At 47.4% G+C, this 18,264-nt stretch overlaps 1 protein-coding gene across 3 annotated transcripts in view; it reads left to right on the top strand.

The window, feature by feature from the left end:
* Positions 1–18,264, top strand: part of ryr2a (ryanodine receptor 2a (cardiac)) — a 723,597-nt gene that overhangs the window by 138,078 nt on the left and 567,255 nt on the right. For all 3 annotated transcript variants that reach the window (XM_034193918.1, XM_034193917.1, XM_034193919.1), the window contains exon 14: positions 9,163–9,298. In XM_034193918.1, the coding sequence (XP_034049809.1) occupies positions 9,163–9,298 (136 nt within the window). The remainder of the gene's footprint in view (positions 1–9,162; positions 9,299–18,264) is intronic.

Below are 18,264 nucleotides of genomic sequence, written 5' to 3'. Positions count from 1 at the left end.
GGATCAGGAGCGACGGAGTTGGAGGAGATGATGAACCCCAGGAAGGACAAAGAAGTGCGGTGGAACTCACACTTCTCGCCCTTCACAAACAGCCGGTTCTCTAACAACCGCTGCAGGACCTGACGTACATGCCGGACATGAGTCTCAGGATCCGGAGAAAAGATGAGTATATCGTCTAGATATACGAAGACGAACCGGTGCAGGAAGTCCCGCAATACGTCGTTAACCAAGGCTTGGAACGTCGCGGGGGCGTTTGTGAGGCCGAACGGCATGACCAGGTATTCAAAGTGACCTAAGGGGGTGTTGAATGCCGTCTTCCACTCGGCTCCCGTCCGGATCCGAACCAGATGATACGCGTTTCTAAGATCAAGCTTGGTAAAAATCTTGGCTCCATGCAGGGGCGTGAACACCGAATCCAACAGGGGTAACGGGTATCGGTTGCGAACCGTGATTTCGTTCAGCCCCCTATAATCGATGCATGGACGAAGTCCGCCATCTTTTTTACCCACGAAAAAGAAACCTGCGCCCATCGGGGAGGTGGAATTTCGGATCAACCCGGCAGCTAACGAGTCCCGGATGTAGGTCTCCATTGATTCGCGCTCAGGCCGTGAGAGGTTGTACAGTCTACTGGACGGGAACCCACTGCCTGGAACCAAATCGATGGCACAATCGTACGGACGGTGGGGGGGGAGTCTGAGCGCCAGATCCTTGCTGAACACGTCGACAAGGTCGTGGTACTCCACCGGCACCGTCCCCAGATTGGGCGGGACTCTGACCTCCTCCTTAGCTTGGGAGCCAGTGGAGCGAGACCTGCCATCGGGTGTGTCTAGGTTCCTCGGTTCCTCCCGGCTCCCAAGCTAAGGAGGAGGTCAGAGTCCCGCCCAATCTGGGGACGGTGCCGGTGGAGTACCACGACCTTGTCGACGTGTTCAGCAAGGATCTGGCGCTCACACTCCCCCCCCACCGTCCGTACGATTGTGCCATCGATTTGGTTCCAGGCAGTGGGTTCCCGTCCAGTAGACTGTACAACCTCTCACGGCCTGAGCGCGAATCAATGGAGACCTACATCCGGGACTCGTTAGCTGCCGGGTTGATCCGAAATTCCACCTCCCCGATGGGCGCAGGTTTCTTTTTCGTGGGTAAAAAAGATGGCGGACTTCGTCCATGCATCGATTATAGGGGGCTGAACGAAATCACGGTTCGCAACCGATACCCGTTACCCCTGTTGGATTCGGTGTTCACGCCCCTGCATGGAGCCAAGATTTTTACCAAGCTTGATCTTAGAAACGCGTATCATCTGGTTCGGATCCGGAAGGGAGCCGAGTGGAAGACGGCATTCAACACCCCCTTAGGTCACTTTGAGTACCTGGTCATGCCGTTCGGCCTCACAAACGCCCCCGCGACGTTCCAAGCCTGGTTAACGACGTATTGCGGGACTTCCTGCACCGGTTCGTCTTCGTATATCTAGACGATATACTCATCTTTTCTCCGGATCCTGAGACTCATGTCCGGCATGTACGTCAGGTCCTGCAGCGGTTGTTAGAGAACCGGCTGTTTGTGAAGGGCGAGAAGTGTGAGTTCCACCGCACTTCTTTGTCCTTCCTGGGGTTCATCATCTCCTCCAACTCCGTCGCTCCTGATCCGGCCAAGGTTGCGGCGGTGAGAGACTGGCCCCAACCAACAAGCCGTAGGAAGTTTTAACAGTTCCTAGGCTTTGCTAATTTCTACAGGAGGTTCATTAAGGGCTACAGTCAGGTAGTTAGCCCCCTGACAGCCCTGACCTCACAAAAGTGTCGTGTGGGCAGGCTCGAAGATAGGAGACGCCTCTCCAAGGTAAGACCGGAACCACACGGCTTCCTCCGCCACAGGACCCCGGGAATACTGGAGCCGCCAAGTCCCGAACTCCCAGGTGGCCACTGCCTCCGCGTGTCGGACCTGGTACTGCTCTCTGGTAGAAACGATATCTCGGCAAATGAGGTGGAGATGCCGTCCTGCTGATATACCTCCGTAGTGATTGGGATCAGCTGTCTCCGGTGACGGGTGACAGCTGTCATCCTGGCTGCTCCTGTAAGGCGGCAGCGCCCTCCGGTGCCTGGAGCCCGCACTCCAGGCAGGGCGCCCTCTAGTGGTGGTGGGCCAGCAGTACCTCCTCTTCAGCGGCCCACACAACAAGATTCTCACAAATCCAACAAGACCAAGCATTCATGATATGCACACTCTTAAGGCTATGAAATTGGGCTATTAGTAAAAAAAACAAAAAAAAGTAGAAAAGGGGGTGTTCACAATAATAGTAGTGTGGCATTCAGTCACACTACTATTATTGTGAACACCCCCTTTTCTACTTTTTTTTTTTGAGTTTGTCAATTTTGTGGAACGAACAGGTGTGAATCAGGTGTCCCCTATTTAAAGATGAAGCCAGCACCTGTTGAACATGCTTTTCTCTTTGAAAGCCTGAGGAAAATGGGACGTTCAAGACATTGTTCAGAAGAACAGCGTAGTTTGATTAAAAAGTTGAATGGAGAGGGGAAAACTTATACGCAGGTGCAAAAAATTATAGGCTGTTCATCTACAATGATCTCCAATGCTTTAAAATGGACAAAAAACCAGAGACGCATGGAAGTAAACGGAAAACAACCATCAAAATGGATAGAAGAATAACCGGAATGGCAAAGGCTCACCCATTGATCAGCTCCAGGATGATCAAAGACAGTCTGGAGTTACCTGTAAGTGCTGTGACAGTTAGAAGATGCCTGTGTGAAGCTAATTTATTTGCAAGAATCCCCCACAAAGTCCCTCTGTTAAATAAAAGACATGTGCAGAAGAGGTTACAATTTGCCAAAGAACACATCAACTGGCCTAAAGAGAAATGGAGGAATATTTTGTGGACTGATGAGAGTAAAATTGTTCTTTTTGGGTCCAAGGGCCACAAACAGTTTGTGAGATGACCCCTAAACTCTGAATTCAAGCCACAGTTCACAGTGAAGACAGTGAAGCATGGTGGTGCAAGCATCATGATATGGGCATATTTCTACTACTATGGTGTTGGGCCTATATATCGCATACCAGGTATCACAGATCAGTTTGGATATGTCAGAATACTTGAAGAGGTCATGTTGCCTTATGCTGAAGAGGACATGCCCTTGAAATGGGTGTTTCAACAAGACAGTGACCCCAAGCACACTAGTAAACAAGCAAAATCTTGGTTCCAAACCAACAAAATTAATGCCTTGTAGATGTGAAGAAATCATAAAAACTGTGGTCATACAACTAAATACTAGTTTAGTGATTCACAGGATTGCTAAAAAAGCAGTTTGAACATAATAGTTTTGAGTTTGTAGCGTCAACAGCAGATGCTACTATTATTGTGAACACCCCCTTTTCTACTTTGTTTTTTACAAATAGCCCAGTTTCATAGCCTTAAGAGTGTGCATATCATGAATGCTTGGTCTTGTTGGATTTGTGAGAATCTACTGAATCTACTGGTACCTTGTTTCCCATGTAACAATAAGAAATATACTCAAAACCTGGATTAATCTTTTTAGTCACATAGCAGTATTATTATTCTGAACACTACTGTATTTGGGACTGGGAGTGAGAGACTGCTTTTATTTTGTCTGGTGTAAAGTGTTACAAATAAATAAAATGTTTCAATTTAGAAGTTTATACTTATTTCATGAGAAAATGTTGAATTTGTTAATTCAGAGTAGTGTTAGGAATTTCATCATCATTTTTTTATGACAACGAGATGATGGTGTGACGGCATCAGTGTTCTAAAACACTGATGAAGACAATATAAACGTGCATTATTGTTGACAAAAACGGATGAGACTAAAATGTATTGCATTAAATTCAGCTTAAATGTTTGTTTTTGTTTTTTGTCTACAAGCATTTACCGACATTCAAAATGATGCTGCAGCCACGAAGGAAGACATCTCTATTTCCTGTACTACTTCTGCTACCTTATGGCTACAACACAAAACCTCATGGAGATATCTGGTCCCATTTTAAATAGCATGAGACTGACAAGAAAACTGAATGTCTCATTGTATCTGATGGGAAGCCTTGCAGATTTTAAATTTTGGGGAAAAACACCACAAACCCTCAATCACTCAACAAGAATATTTTGTCAGGTCATTATAACATTTGTTATTTCAGGTGTGTGAAACATTATACAGTAGTGTTCAGAATAATAGTAGTGCTATGTGACTAAAAAGATTAATCCAGGTTTTGAGTATATTTCTTATTGTTACATGGAACACAAGGTACCAGTAGATTCAGTAGATTCTCACAAATCCAACAAGACCAAGCATTCATGATATGCACACTCTTAAGGCTATGAAATTGGGCTATTAGTAAAAAAAAAAAGTAGAAAAGGGGGTGTTCACAATAATAGTACCATCTGCTGTTGATGCTACAAATTCAAAACTATTATGTTCAAACTGTTTTTTTAGCAATCCTGTGAATCACTAAACTAGTATTTAGTTGTATAACCACAGTTTTGCTCGTTTACTAGTGTGCTTGGGGTCATTGTCTTGTTGAAACATCCATTTCAAGGGCATGTCCTCTTCAGCATAAGGCAACATGACCTCTTCAAGTATTTTGACATATCCAAACTGATCCATGATACCTGGTATGCGATATATAGGCCCAACACCATAGTAGGAGAAACATGCCCATGTCATGATGCTTGTACCACCATGCTTCACTGTCTTCACTGTGAACTGTGGCTTGAATTCAGAGTTTGGGGCTCGTCTCACCAACTGTCTGCGGCCCTTGAACCCAAAAAGAACAATTTTACTCTCATCAGTCCAAATCAAATCAGTTTTATTTATATAGCGCCAAATCACAACAACAGTTGCCCCAAGGCGCTTTATATTGCAAGGCAAAAGCCATACAATAATTACAGAAAAACCCCAACGGTAAAAACGACCCCCTATGAGCAAGCACTTGGCGACAGTGGGAAGGAAAAACTCCTTTTTAACAGGAAGAAACCTCCAGCAGAACCAGGCTCAGGGAGGGGCAGTCTTCTGCTGGGACTGGTTGGGGCTGAGGGGAGAGAATCAGGAAAAAGACATGCTATGGAAGTCCACAAAATATTCCTCCATTTCTCTTTAGGCCAGTTGATGTGTTCTTTGGCAAATTGTAACCTCTTCTGCACGTCTTTTATTTAACAGAGGGACTTTGCGGGGGATTCTTGCAAATAAATTAGCTTCACACAGGTGTCTTCTAACTGTCACAGCACTTACAGGTAACTCCAGACTGTCTTTGATCATCCTGGAGCTGATCAATGGGTGAGCCTTTGCCATTCTGGTTATTCTTCTGTCCATTTTGATGGTTGTTTTCTGTTTACTTCCATGCGTCTGTTTTTTTTTTTTTTTTTTTTTGTCCATTTTAAAGCATGGGAGATCATTGTAGATGAACAGCCTATAATTTTTTGCACCTGCGTATAAGTTTTCCCCTCTCCAATCAACTTTTTAATCAAACTACGCTGTTCTTCTGAACAATGTCTTGAACATCCCATTTTCCTCAGGCTTTCAACAAGAAAAGCATGTTCAACAGGTGCTGGCTTCATCTTTAAATAGGGGACACCTGATTCACACCTGTTTGTTCCACAAAATTGATGAACTCACTGACTGAATGCCACATTACTATTATTGTGAACACCCCCTTTTCTACTGTTTTTTTACTAATAGCCCAATTTCATAGCCTTAAGAGTGTGCATATCATGAATACTTAGTCTTGTTGGATTTGTGAGAATCTACTGAATCTACTGGTACCTTGTTTCCCATGTAACAATAAGAAATATACTCAAAACCTGGATTAATCTTTTTAGTCATATAGTACTACTATTATTCTGAACACTACTGTATTTGTATTGACTGAAATGGTAACGAGAAATAATCTGATTTTTTTTTTTTTTTTTTTTTGTCAAAGAATAAACTGTCTTGAGTGAAATGAGACTAAAATGCACTCACTTCTCTGCTGACAAAAATGAACAGACTTTTACTTGACTAAAAGCTGCCTAAATCAATCTTCAGATAGGGTTGACATTGTTTGGGACAGGTATCTCAAAAACAGCATCAAAGGACAGTGGCAGGACTTCCTGTGTGATGCAGAAAACAAGGAGGAATTCTTTGAATTTCTGTCCAAGAAGATTGAAAGCAGTGAATTTCCTCCTGGCTAAACAGTGGTGACCCAAGGAGAAAATGTTGCCATCAGAGGAAGCGACCATCTCATACCTGCACGCAACCATGAAGAGGCTGATACCGGACTCCTCATGGTTGAGTAGTAGGACCAGACTTTCATGTGGAAGATGCATTACAGCAAGAATCAAAGTCTTGCTTTGTTTGCACCGTGGACACCGATGCTATTATCATATTGATTGGCAGGTTTTACTGTACCACCTGCAAGACATATGCCCGACACTGAACATTTGGGTTGGCTTTGCCACAGGAATGTTATGATTTGGGAGCTATGAACTAATCAACATTCAAACCTCAATATGCAGGATAGCTCAAACACAAAAGGTAAATTCCAAAACTCTGTTTTATTAACAAACAAAAGATTGACAACTAACTCCCTCCAGGGGAAAGGAGGTCTGAGCAAAAACACAGCTCTATATTAATCTGGGTGAGGGCATCCCAAAAAATACAAAAAGGGTGAGGACAGGAGTTCAACAAAAATACAAGATCAATCCACTAAGGGTGAGGGAAATCTGAGACATGAGGAAGTGAGGAAAAACTAAGAGAGTCAATAACAAAAGGGAACGCAAAAAATCCAGAACTAAGTCAGTGCAAAACAAGAAGTGCAACATTGGCTACTGGCTACTTACAAAGATGCAACATCAACGACAATGGACGTCCAAAGACTAATCCCAAATATGTGAACATAAATAACCAGCTGCACTAATTAAACACGAGTGGACTGTTTAGGTAACAGGAACATGTATTAACAAAAGGGAACACCAGGGTGCAGCAGATACTGAGACAAACGACCAAACCTCATGAAAATGCACACTGAGAGAAAATAACCTTCATAAAGGAAATGCAACATGATGAAAATACACAGAGTGAGAAATGAAAAGACTAGACTAAACCACAACTGAACAAGAACCGAACACATGAAAGCAGGCACACAGACCAGGCAAGACAGAAAGACATGTCTGCACGCACAGACAAAGATTAAACAACAGTGCATTCATCTACGTAACTTCACACACACCCACAGATGACAGACTAAGGAGCACAGAGAAAACAGACTGGACACAACAGGAAAAGTCAGTAGTGGGGATGTCCATGCCCACCAGACTCACACACTGACAGAGTGGAAGAGGGGCGTGCCTGCACAGTTCCGCATGCACTGTCGTGAAAACTGGACAGGTGACACAGACATGACACGAGGACTCACAGAAAGACACAAACCATGAGAAGACAGGACACTTGATCAAATACACAAGACACAGAGACAACTAAAAAACCCTGGACACAGACCAAACCCCAACAAGGAAGGAGCTTTTTCTACATTCATTTCAAAATCTGGCCCGAACTCTTAGCAAAGAAATATCAACTGCCTTGCCAGTTTTCCACATTAGTGATGAGAACATCGAACGTCTGGAGCGCTCCACTGTCCTCATGGACCAGAAGACAAGCAGACTTGAGACTGTGAATGAGGCTTGCAGAGAAATGTTTTGCCAACAAAGCAAAACCATGGACACTATTCCTCCCACACAAGGTGCCCTCCTGCAACACACAAAGTGTTGTGTCTACCAAGCTTGAATCTGGACAACACGTGATCAATCTCAGCAGCAAATACCAACTCCAGAAACATAGGGCTGGAAATGGGCGCCGCCACTTGTTGGATTTTACTGTGGACAACTTTGCCAATTGCTTTAGAAGTATGTATGTGGTGAACTTGTCGAGTGTAGCTGCAAAGCTGCTGCTGGCTGTACTGGAAGGTGTTCTTACAAAAAATCCAGTGGAGATGACCAGACATTTGTAACTGTGTAACTGCATGAAGGCTCAGACATCAATTTCATATAAACATTTGACTTCATAAACTCAAACATTTTGCAGCAAAGCTGCTTCTCAGTGACTGAACATTAAGCCTTTAATCCTTTGTACCATACTTGTTTGAAAGTGATGGCATCTACTGTGTCAGCATAATAATATTATGCTATACTATATTTATGGTGGTGGTGTTACAGTAACAGTTTTCCTGTACTGACACCACTCATATATTGTTTCTGGCATCTTGATATGATAGCAGGATGAAAATTGCACAACAATTATGGTGAAAGGTAGATTTACCTACTGGCAGGGAGACTTTTTAAGAAAGCAGCTGTATCTAAATCAACCATAATCTGCACTGATAATATGTCATTTTCATTGGCTCATACACCATGCTGACTTCCAAATATGTTCTTCATTCTCGCTTCTTTCATATGAATTCTTTGTAGATAGTCTGTTTGGATTTCTTTGTCTTTGCTCTGTCAAAATTTGACAAATTGATCAATAAAAATTAACCATTAGCAAGCTGAACAAACTTTTTGTTGACTTTTTACACGACATGCGAGAACATCACCCAGGATTGATTTTGTGGAACATATCAGAAAATTGTTGCTACAGGACCTAAGAAACATCCCCACAAAGTTTGCTGCTTGGCCAGAGGAGACAGGCAACACAGAGGCCTTTGCAGGAAACAGAAGGTGCATGTTTGTAGGGTCTTTGTGCTTTCTATCTCACTGTTGACCAGTGACCTGTCTTCAGTACTTGGTCTCTCTGGAGATGCTGTACTAGAATGGTTTATTAGGGTTTATTATTTTTAGTAGGGGAGGTGATGGTCTAGTGGTTAAGGTGTTGGGCTTGAGACTTGAAGATCCTTGGTTCAAATCCCCGCCTGACTGGAAAATCACTAAGGGCCCTTGGGCAAGGTCTTTAATCCCCTATTGCTCCTGGTGTGTAGTTAGCGCCTTGTATGGCAGCACCCTGACATCGGGATGAATGTGAGGCATAATTGTAAAGCGCTTTGAGTGTCTGATGCAGATGGAAAAGCGCTATATAAATGTAGTCCATTTATTGTCAAACAGTCTCTTGAGATGAGTTTCACTTGTATTGTGAGGAAACATCAGCTTGCACATGTCGTGAATCAGGTGTGTGTCTGCAGGGGATGATCAGCATCGTGTTAGAGTGTATTGATCGGCTTCACATCTACAGCAGCGCTGCTCACTGCACCGAGTCAGCAGGACGGCAGGCAGGGAACACCTGGAGCACCATCTTGAACTCTCTGTACCAGCTGCTGGGTAAACACACACATACATGTGCGCACACACATGCACACACACAAACTTACTGACTGGTGCAATCGCATTCTGGCCCGTTTGACTGGTATGACCCCAGTGAGACCTGTTTGACTGGTGCAACTGCAGTCTGACCCATTTCAGTGATGTGACCACTATCTGTCTTGTTTGACTGGCGTGACCACAATCTGACCTATTTGACTGGGTGCAGCTACAGTTTGACCTTTTTGACTAGAGTGACCCCAGTTTGACACGTTTGACAGGTGAAGCCACAGTCTGACCAAAGTCTAACTTGTTTGACTGGTGCAACTACAGTGTGACCTGTTTGAGTGGTGCAGCCACAGTCTGACCTGTTCGACTGATGTGACCACAGTCTGACCTGTTTGAATGGTGCAGCCACAGTCTAGCCAAAGTCTGATCTGTTTGACTGATGTGACCGCAGTCTGACCTGTTTGACTGGTGTGACTACAGTTGAATCTGTTTGACCAGTGTAGCCACAGTCTGACCTCAGTCTGACCTGTTTGACCGATGCTACCACAGTCTGACATGTTTGACTGGTGTGACCCCAGTCTGACCTGTTTGCTCGGTGCAGCTACAGCATGACCAAAGTCTGACCTGTTTGACTGGTGTGATGGCAGTTGGACCTGTTTGATCAGTGCGACCACAGTCTGACCTGTTTGACTGATGCAGCCACAGTCTGACCTGTTTGACTGGCGTGACCACAGTGTGACCTGTTTGACTGGTGTGACCCCAGTATGACCCGTTTGACTGGTGCAGCCACAGTCTGACCTTTTTGACCAGTGCAGCCACACTCTGACCTGTTTGACCGGTGCAGCTAGAGTCTGACAAAAGTCGTAAGACCTGTTTGACTGATGTGACTGGAGTCTGACTTGTTTGAATGGTGCAGCCACAGTCTGACCAAAGTCTGAATTGTCTGACTGATGTGACCGCAGTCTGACCTGTTTGACTGGTGTGACCCAAGTGTGACCCATTTGACTGGAGTGACCACAGTGTGACCTGTTTGACTGGTGTGACCCCAGTCTGAACTGTTTGCTGGGTGCAGCCACAGCCTGACCTGTTTGACCAGTGCAGCTAGAGTCGGACCAAAGTCTGACGTGTTTGACTGATGTCACCGCAGTCTGACGTGTTTGACTGATGTGACCGCAGTCTGACTTGTTTGACTGATGTGACCGCAGTCTGACTTGTTTGGCCGGCGCAACCACAGTCTGACATGTTTGACTGGTGTGACCCAAGTGTGACCATTTGACTGGAGTAACCACAGTGTGACCTGTTTGACTGACTGGTGTGACCCCAGTCTGACCTGTTTGCTTGTGCAGCTACAGCCTGACCAAAGTCTGACCTGTTTGACTGATGTTAGCGCAGTCTGACCTGTTTGACTGATGCTACCACAGTCTGACCTATTTGACTGGTGCAGCCACAGTGTGACCTGTTTGACTGGCGTGACCACAGTGTGACTTGTTTGACTGGTGTGACACCAGTCTGACCCGTTTGACCGGTACAGTCACAGTTTGACCTGTTTGACCAGTGCAGCTACAGTCTGACCAAAGTCTGACCTGTTTGACTGATGTGACTGCAGTCTGACCTGTTTGATGGCACATCTACAGTCTGACCAAAGTTTGACATGGTTGACTGGTGTGACCACAGTCTGACCTCTTTGACCAGTGGCAGCCACAGTCTGACCTCAGTCTGACCTGTTTGACCAGTGTGACCACAGTCTGACCTGTTTGACTGGCGTGACCACAGTGTGACCTGTTTGACTGGTGTGACCCCAGTATGACCTGTTTGACTGGTGTGACCACAGTGTGACCTGTTTGACTGGTGTGACCCCAGTATGACCTGTTTGACTGGCGTGACCCCAGTATGACCTGTTTGACTGGCGTGACCACAGTGTGACCTGTTTGACTGGTGTGACCCCAGTATGACCCGTTTGACTGATGCAGCCACAGTCTGACCTGTTTGACTGGCGTGACCACAGTGTGACCTGTTTGACTGGTGTGACCCCAGTATGACCCGTTTGACTGGTGCAGCCACAGTCTGACCTGTTTGACCGGTGCAGCTAGAGTCTGACCAAAGTTGTAAGACATGTTTGACTGATGTGACTGGAGTCTGACTTGTTTGAATGGTGCAGCCACAGTCTGACCAAAGTCTGAATTGTCTGACTGATGTGACCGTAGTCTGACCTGTTTGACTGGTGCAACCACAGTCTGACATGTTTGACTGGAGTGACCACAGTGTGACCTGTTTGACTGGTGTGACCCCAGTCTGAACTGTTTGCTGGGTGCAGCCACAGTCTGACCTGTTTGACCAGTGCAGCCACAGCCTGACCTGTTTGACCAGTGCAGCTAGAGTCTGACCAAAGTCTGACGTGTTTGACTGGTGTGACCCCAGTCTGAACTGTTTGCTGGGTGCAGCCACAGCCTGACCTGTTTGACCAGTGCAGCTAGAGTCTGACCAAAGTCTGACGTGTTTGACTGATGTGACCGCAGTCTGACTTGTTTGACTGATGTGACCGCAGTCTGACTTGTTTGGCCGGTGCAACTACAGTCTGACATGTTTGACTGGTGTGACCCAAGTGTGACCATTTGACTGGAGTAACCACAGTGTGACCTGTTTGACTGACTGGTGTGACCCCAGTCTGACCTGTTTGCTTGTGCAGCCACAGTCTGACCAAAGTCTGACCTGTTTGACTGATGTTAGCGCAGTCTGACCTGTTTGACTGATGCTACCACAGTCTGACCTGTTTGCTTGGTGCAGCCACAGTCTGGCTTCAGTCTGACCTGTTTGGCCGATGCTACCGCAGTCTGACCTATTTGACCGGTGCAGCCACAATCTGAGCTGTTTGATGGGTGTGACCGCAGTCTGACCTGTTTGATTGGTGTGATTGCAGTCTGACCTGTTTTACCAGTCCATTTACAACCTGACCTCTTTGACCAGTGCAGCCACAGTCTGACATCAGTCTGACCTATTTGATTGATGTGACCACAGTCTGACCTATTTGACTGGTGAAGCCACAGTCTGACCAAGGTCAGATCTTTTTGACTTGTGTCACCCCAGTCTGACCTATTTGACCGGTGCAACCACAGTCTGACCTGTTTGACTGGTGTGGCTGCAGTCTGACCTGTTTGCCCAGTGCAGCCATAGTCTGACCACAGTCTGACCTCTTTGACCAGTGGCAGCCATACTCTGACCTCCGTCTGACCTGTTTGATTGATTTGACCACAGTCTGACGTGTTTGGCCAGTGCTACAGCAGTCTGACCTGTGTGACAGGTGTGACCGCAGTCAGACCTGTTTGACTGGTGAAACCAAAGTCTGACCTATTTGACTGGTGTGACTGCAGTCTGACCTGTTTGACTGGTGCAGCCAGTCTGGCCAAAGTCTAACCTGTTTGACTGGTGTGACCACAGTCTGACCTATTTTACCAATACAGTCACAGTCTGACCTCAGTCTGACCTGCTTGACCGATGCTACCACAGTCTGACCTGTTTGACCAGTGTGACAACTCAGTCAAACCAACCCGACAAACCAACAAAATAGTCTGACCTTTGTGACTGGTGCAGCCACAGTCTGACGTCAGTCTGACCTGCTTGACCGATGCTACTGCACTGTGACCTGTTTGACCAGTGTGGCCACAGTCTGACCAAAGTCTGACCTGTTTGACTGGTGTGACCCAAGTGTGACCCGTTTGACTGGTGTGACCCAAGTGTGACCCATTTGACTGGAGTGACCACAGTGTAACCTGTTTGACTGGTGTGACCCCAGTCTGAACTGTTTGCTGGGTGCAGCCACAGTCTGACCTGTTTGACCAGTGCAGCTAGAGTCTGACCAAAGTCTGACGTGTTTGACTGATGTGACCGCAGTCTGACGTGTTTGACTGATGTGACCGCAGTCTGACTTGTTTGGCCGGCGCAACCACAGTCTGACATGTTTGACTGGTTTGACCCAAGTGTGACCCATTTGACTGGAGTGACCACAGTGTGACCTGTTTGACTGGTGTGACCCCAGTCTGAACTGTTTGCTGGGTGCAGCCACAGCCTGACCTGTTTGACCAGTGCAGCTAGAGTCTGACCAAAGTCTGACGTGTTTGACTGATGTGACCGCAGTCTGACGTGTTTGACTGATGTGACCGCAGTCTGACTTGTTTGACTGATGTGACCGCAGTCTGACTTGTTTGACTGATGTGACCGCAGTCTGACTTGTTTGGCCGGCGCAACCACAGTCTGACATGTTTGACTGGTGTGACCGCAGTCTGACTTGTTTGGCCGGCGCAACCACAGTCTGACATGTTTGACTGGTGTGACCCAAGTGTGACCATTTGACTGGAGTAACCACAGTGTGACCTGTTTGACAGACTGGTGTGACTCCAGTCTGACCTGTTTGCTTGTGCAGCTACAGCCTGAGCAAAGTCTGACCTGTTTGACTGATGTTAGCGCAGTCTGACCTGTTTGACTGATGCTACCACAGTCTGACCTGTTTGACTGATGCTACCACAGTCTGACCTGTTTGACTGGTGCGACCACATTCTGACCTGTTTGACTGGTGCAGCCACAGCCTGACCTGTTTGACCAGTGCAGCTAGAGTCTGACCAAAGTCTGACGTGTTTGACTGATGTGACCGCAGTCTGACTTGTTTGACTGATGTGACCGCAGTCTGAGTTGTTTGACTGATGCTACCACAGTCTGACCTATTTGACTGGTGCAGCCACAGTCTGACCTGTTTGACTGGTGTGACCCCAGTATGACCCGTTTGACCGGTACAGTCACAGTTTGACCTGTTTGACCAGTGCAGCCACAGTCTGACCTGTTTGACCTGTGCAGCTACAGTCTGACCAAAGTCTGACCTGTTTGACTGATGTGACTGCAGTCTGACCTGTTTGATGGTACATCTACAGTCTGACCAAAGTTTGACATGGTTGACTGGTGTGACCACAGTCTGACCTCTTTGACCAGTGGCAGCCACAGTCTGAGCTCAGTCTGACCTGTTTGACCAGTGCGACCACAGTCTGACCTGTTTGACTGATGCAGCCACAGTCTGACCTGTTTGACTGGCGTGACCACAGTGTGACCTGTTTGACTGGTGTGACCCCAGTATGACCCGTTCGACTGATGCAGCCACAGTCTGACCTGTTTGACTGGTGTGACCCCAGTATGACCCGTTTGACTGGTGCAGCCACAGTCTGACCTTTTTGACCAGTGCAGCCACAGTCTGACCTGTTTGACCGGTGCAGCTAGAGTCTGACCAAAGTCGTAAGACCTGTTTGACTGATGTGACTGGAGTCTGACTTGTTTGACTGGCGTGACCACAGTGTGACCTGTTTGACTGATGTGACCCCAGTATGACCTGTTTGACTGGTGCAGCCACAGTCTGACCTTTTTGACCAGTGCAGCCACAGTCTGACCTGTTTGACCGGTGCAGCTAGAGTCTGACCAAAGTTGTAAGACCTGTTTGACTGATGTGACTGGAGTCTGACTTGTTTGAATGGTACAGCCACAGTCTGACCAAAGTCTGAATTGTCTGACTGATGTGACCGTAGTCTGACCTGTTTGACTGGTGCAACCACAGTCTGACATGTTTGACTGGAGTGACCACAGTGTGACCTGTTTGACTGGTGTGACCCCAGTCTGAACTGTTTGTTGGGTGCAGCCACAGTCTGACCTGTTTGACCAGTGCAGCCACAGCCTGACCTGTTTGACCAGTGCAGCTAGAGTCTGACCAAAGTCTGACATGTTTGACTGATGTGACCGCAGTCTGACCTGTTTGACTGATGCTACCACAGTCTGACCTGTTTGACTGGTGCAACCACATTCTGACCTGTTTGACTGGTGCAGCCACAGCCTGACCTGTTTGACCAGTGCAGCTAGAGTCTGACCAAAGTCTGACGTGTTTGACTGATGTGACCGCAGTCTGACTTGTTTGACTGATGTGACCGCAGTCTGAGTTGTTTGACTGATGCTACCACAGTCTGACCTATTTGACTGGTGCAGCCACAGTCTGACCTGTTTGACTGGTGTGACCCCAGTATGACCCGTTTGACCGGTACAGTCACAGTTTGACCTGTTTGACCAGTGCAGCCACAGTCTGACCTGTTTGACCTGTGCAGCTACAGTCTGACCAAAGTCTGACCTGTTTGACTGATGTGACTGCAGTCTGACCTGTTTGATGGCACATCTACAGTCTGACCAAAGTTTGACATGGTTGACTGGTGTGACCACAGTCTGACCTCTTTGACCAGTGGCAGCCACAGTCTGAGCTCAGTCTGACCTGTTTGACCAGTGCGACCACAGTCTGACCTGTTTGACTGATGCAGCCACAGTCTGACCTGTTTGACTGGCGTGACCACAGTGTGACCTGTTTGACTGGTGTGACCCCAGTATGACCCGTTCGACTGATGCAGCCACAGTCTGACCTGTTTGACTGGTGTGACCCCAGTATGACCCGTTTGACTGGTGCAGCCACAGTCTGACCTTTTTGACCAGTGCAGCCACAGTCTGACCTGTTTGACCGGTGCAGCTAGAGTCTGACCAAAGTCGTAAGACCTGTTTGACTGATGTGACTGGAGTCTGACTTGTTTGACTGGCGTGACCACAGTGTGACCTGTTTGACTGATGTGACCACATTCTGACCTGTTTGACTGGTGCAGCCACAGCCTGACCTGTTTGACCAGTGCAGCTAGAGTCTGACCAAAGTCTGACGTGTTTGACTGATGTGACCGCAGTCTGACTTGTTTGACTGATGTGACCGCAGTCTGAGTTGTTTGACTGATGCTACCACAGTCTGACCTATTTGACTGGTGCAGCCACAGTCTGACCTGTTTGACTGGTGTGACCCCAGTATGACCCGTTTGACCGGTACAGTCACAGTTTGACCTGTTTGACCAGTGCAGCCACAGTCTGACCTGTTTGACCTGTGCAGCTACAGTCTGACCAAAGTCTGACCTGTTTGACTGATGTGACTGCAGTCTGACCTGTTTGATGGCACATCTACAGTCTGACCAAAGTTTGACATGGTTGACTGGTGTGACCACAGTCTGACCTCTTTGACCAGTGGCAGCCACAGTCTGAGCTCAGTCTGACCTGTTTGACCAGTGCGACCACAGTCTGACCTGTTTGACTGATGCAGCCACAGTCTGACCTGTTTGACTGGCGTGACCACAGTGTGACCTGTTTGACTGGTGTGACCCCAGTATGACCCGTTCGACTGATGCAGCCACAGTCTGACCTGTTTGACTGGTGTGACCCCAGTATGACCCGTTTGACTGGTGCAGCCACAGTCTGACCTTTTGACCAGTGCAGCCACAGTCTGACCTGTTTGACCGGTGCAGCTAGAGTCTGACCAAAGTCGTAAGACCTGTTTGACTGATGTGACTGGAGTCTGACTTGTTTGACTGGCGTGACCACAGTGTGACCTGTTTGACTGATGTGACCCCAGTATGACCTGTTTGACTGGTGCAGCCACAGTCTGACCTTTTTGACCAGTGCAGCCACAGTCTGACCTGTTTGACCGGTGCAGCTAGAGTCTGACCAAAGTTGTAAGACCTGTTTGACTGATGTGACTGGAGTCTGACTTGTTTGAATGGTACATCCACAGTCTGACCAAAGTCTGAATTGTCTGACTGATGTGACCGTAGTCTGACCTGTTTGACTGGTGCAACCACAGTCTGACATGTTTGACTGGAGTGACCACAGTGTGACCTGTTGGACTGGTGTGACCCCAGTCTGAACTGTTTGTTGGGTGCAGCCACAGTCTGACCTGTTTGACCAGTGCAGCCACAGCCTGACCTGTTTGACCAGTGCAGCTAGAGTCTGACCAAAGTCTGACATGTTTGACTGATGTGACCGCAGTCTGACTTGTTTGACTGATGTGACCGCAGTCTGACTTGTTTGACTGGTGTGACCCAAGTGTGACCATTTGACTGGAGTAACCACAGTGTGACCTGTTTGACTGACTGGTGTGACCCCAGTCTGACCTGTTTGCTTGTGCAGCTACAGCCTGACCAAAGTCTGACCTGTTTGACTGATGTTAGCGCAGTCTGACCTGTTTGACTGATGCTACCACAGTCTGACCTGTTTGACTGATGCTACCACAGTCTGACCTATTTGACCGGTGCAGCCACAGTCTGAGCTGTTTGATGGGTGTGACCGCACTCTGACCTGTTTGACTGATGCTACCGCAGTCTGACCTGTTTGACTGATGCTACCACAGTCTGACCTGTTTGACTGGTGCGACCACATTCTGACCTATTTGACTGGTGCAGCCACAGTCTGACCTGTTTGGCTGGCGTGACCACAGTGTGACTTGTTTGACTGGTGTGACACCTGTCTGACCCGTTTGACCGGTACAGTCACAGTTTGACCTGTTTGACCAGTGCAGCCACAGTCTGACCTGTTTGACCAGTGCAGCTAGAGTCTGACCAAAGTCTGACATGTTTGACTGATGTGACCGCAGTCTGACCTGTTTGACTGATGCTACCACAGTCTGACCTGTTTGACTGGTGCAACCACATTCTGACCTGTTTGACTGGTGCAGCCACAGCCTGACCTGTTTGACCAGTGCAGCTAGAGTCTGACCAAAGTCTGACGTGTTTGACTGATGTGACCGCAGTCTGACTTGTTTGACTGATGTGACCGCAGTCTGAGTTGTTTGACTGATGCTACCACAGTCTGACCTATTTGACTGGTGCAGCCACAGTCTGACCTGTTTGACTGGTGTGACCCCAGTATGACCCGTTTGACCGGTACAGTCACAGTTTGACCTGTTTGACCAGTGCAGCCACAGTCTGACCTGTTTGACCTGTGCAGCTACAGTCTGACCAAAGTCTGACCTGTTTGACTGATGTGACTGCAGTCTGACCTGTTTGATGGCACATCTACAGTCTGACCAAAGTTTGACATGGTTGACTGGTGTGACCACAGTCTGACCTCTTTGACCAGTGGCAGCCACAGTCTGAGCT

Source organism: Thalassophryne amazonica, chromosome 18, assembly GCF_902500255.1.
Source record: "Thalassophryne amazonica chromosome 18, fThaAma1.1, whole genome shotgun sequence".
In the NCBI taxonomy this organism is placed as follows: Eukaryota; Metazoa; Chordata; class Actinopteri; order Batrachoidiformes; family Batrachoididae; genus Thalassophryne; species Thalassophryne amazonica.
The sequence above is the reverse complement of the archived record's forward strand: the minus strand, read 5'-3'. Positions and strand labels throughout refer to the sequence as shown.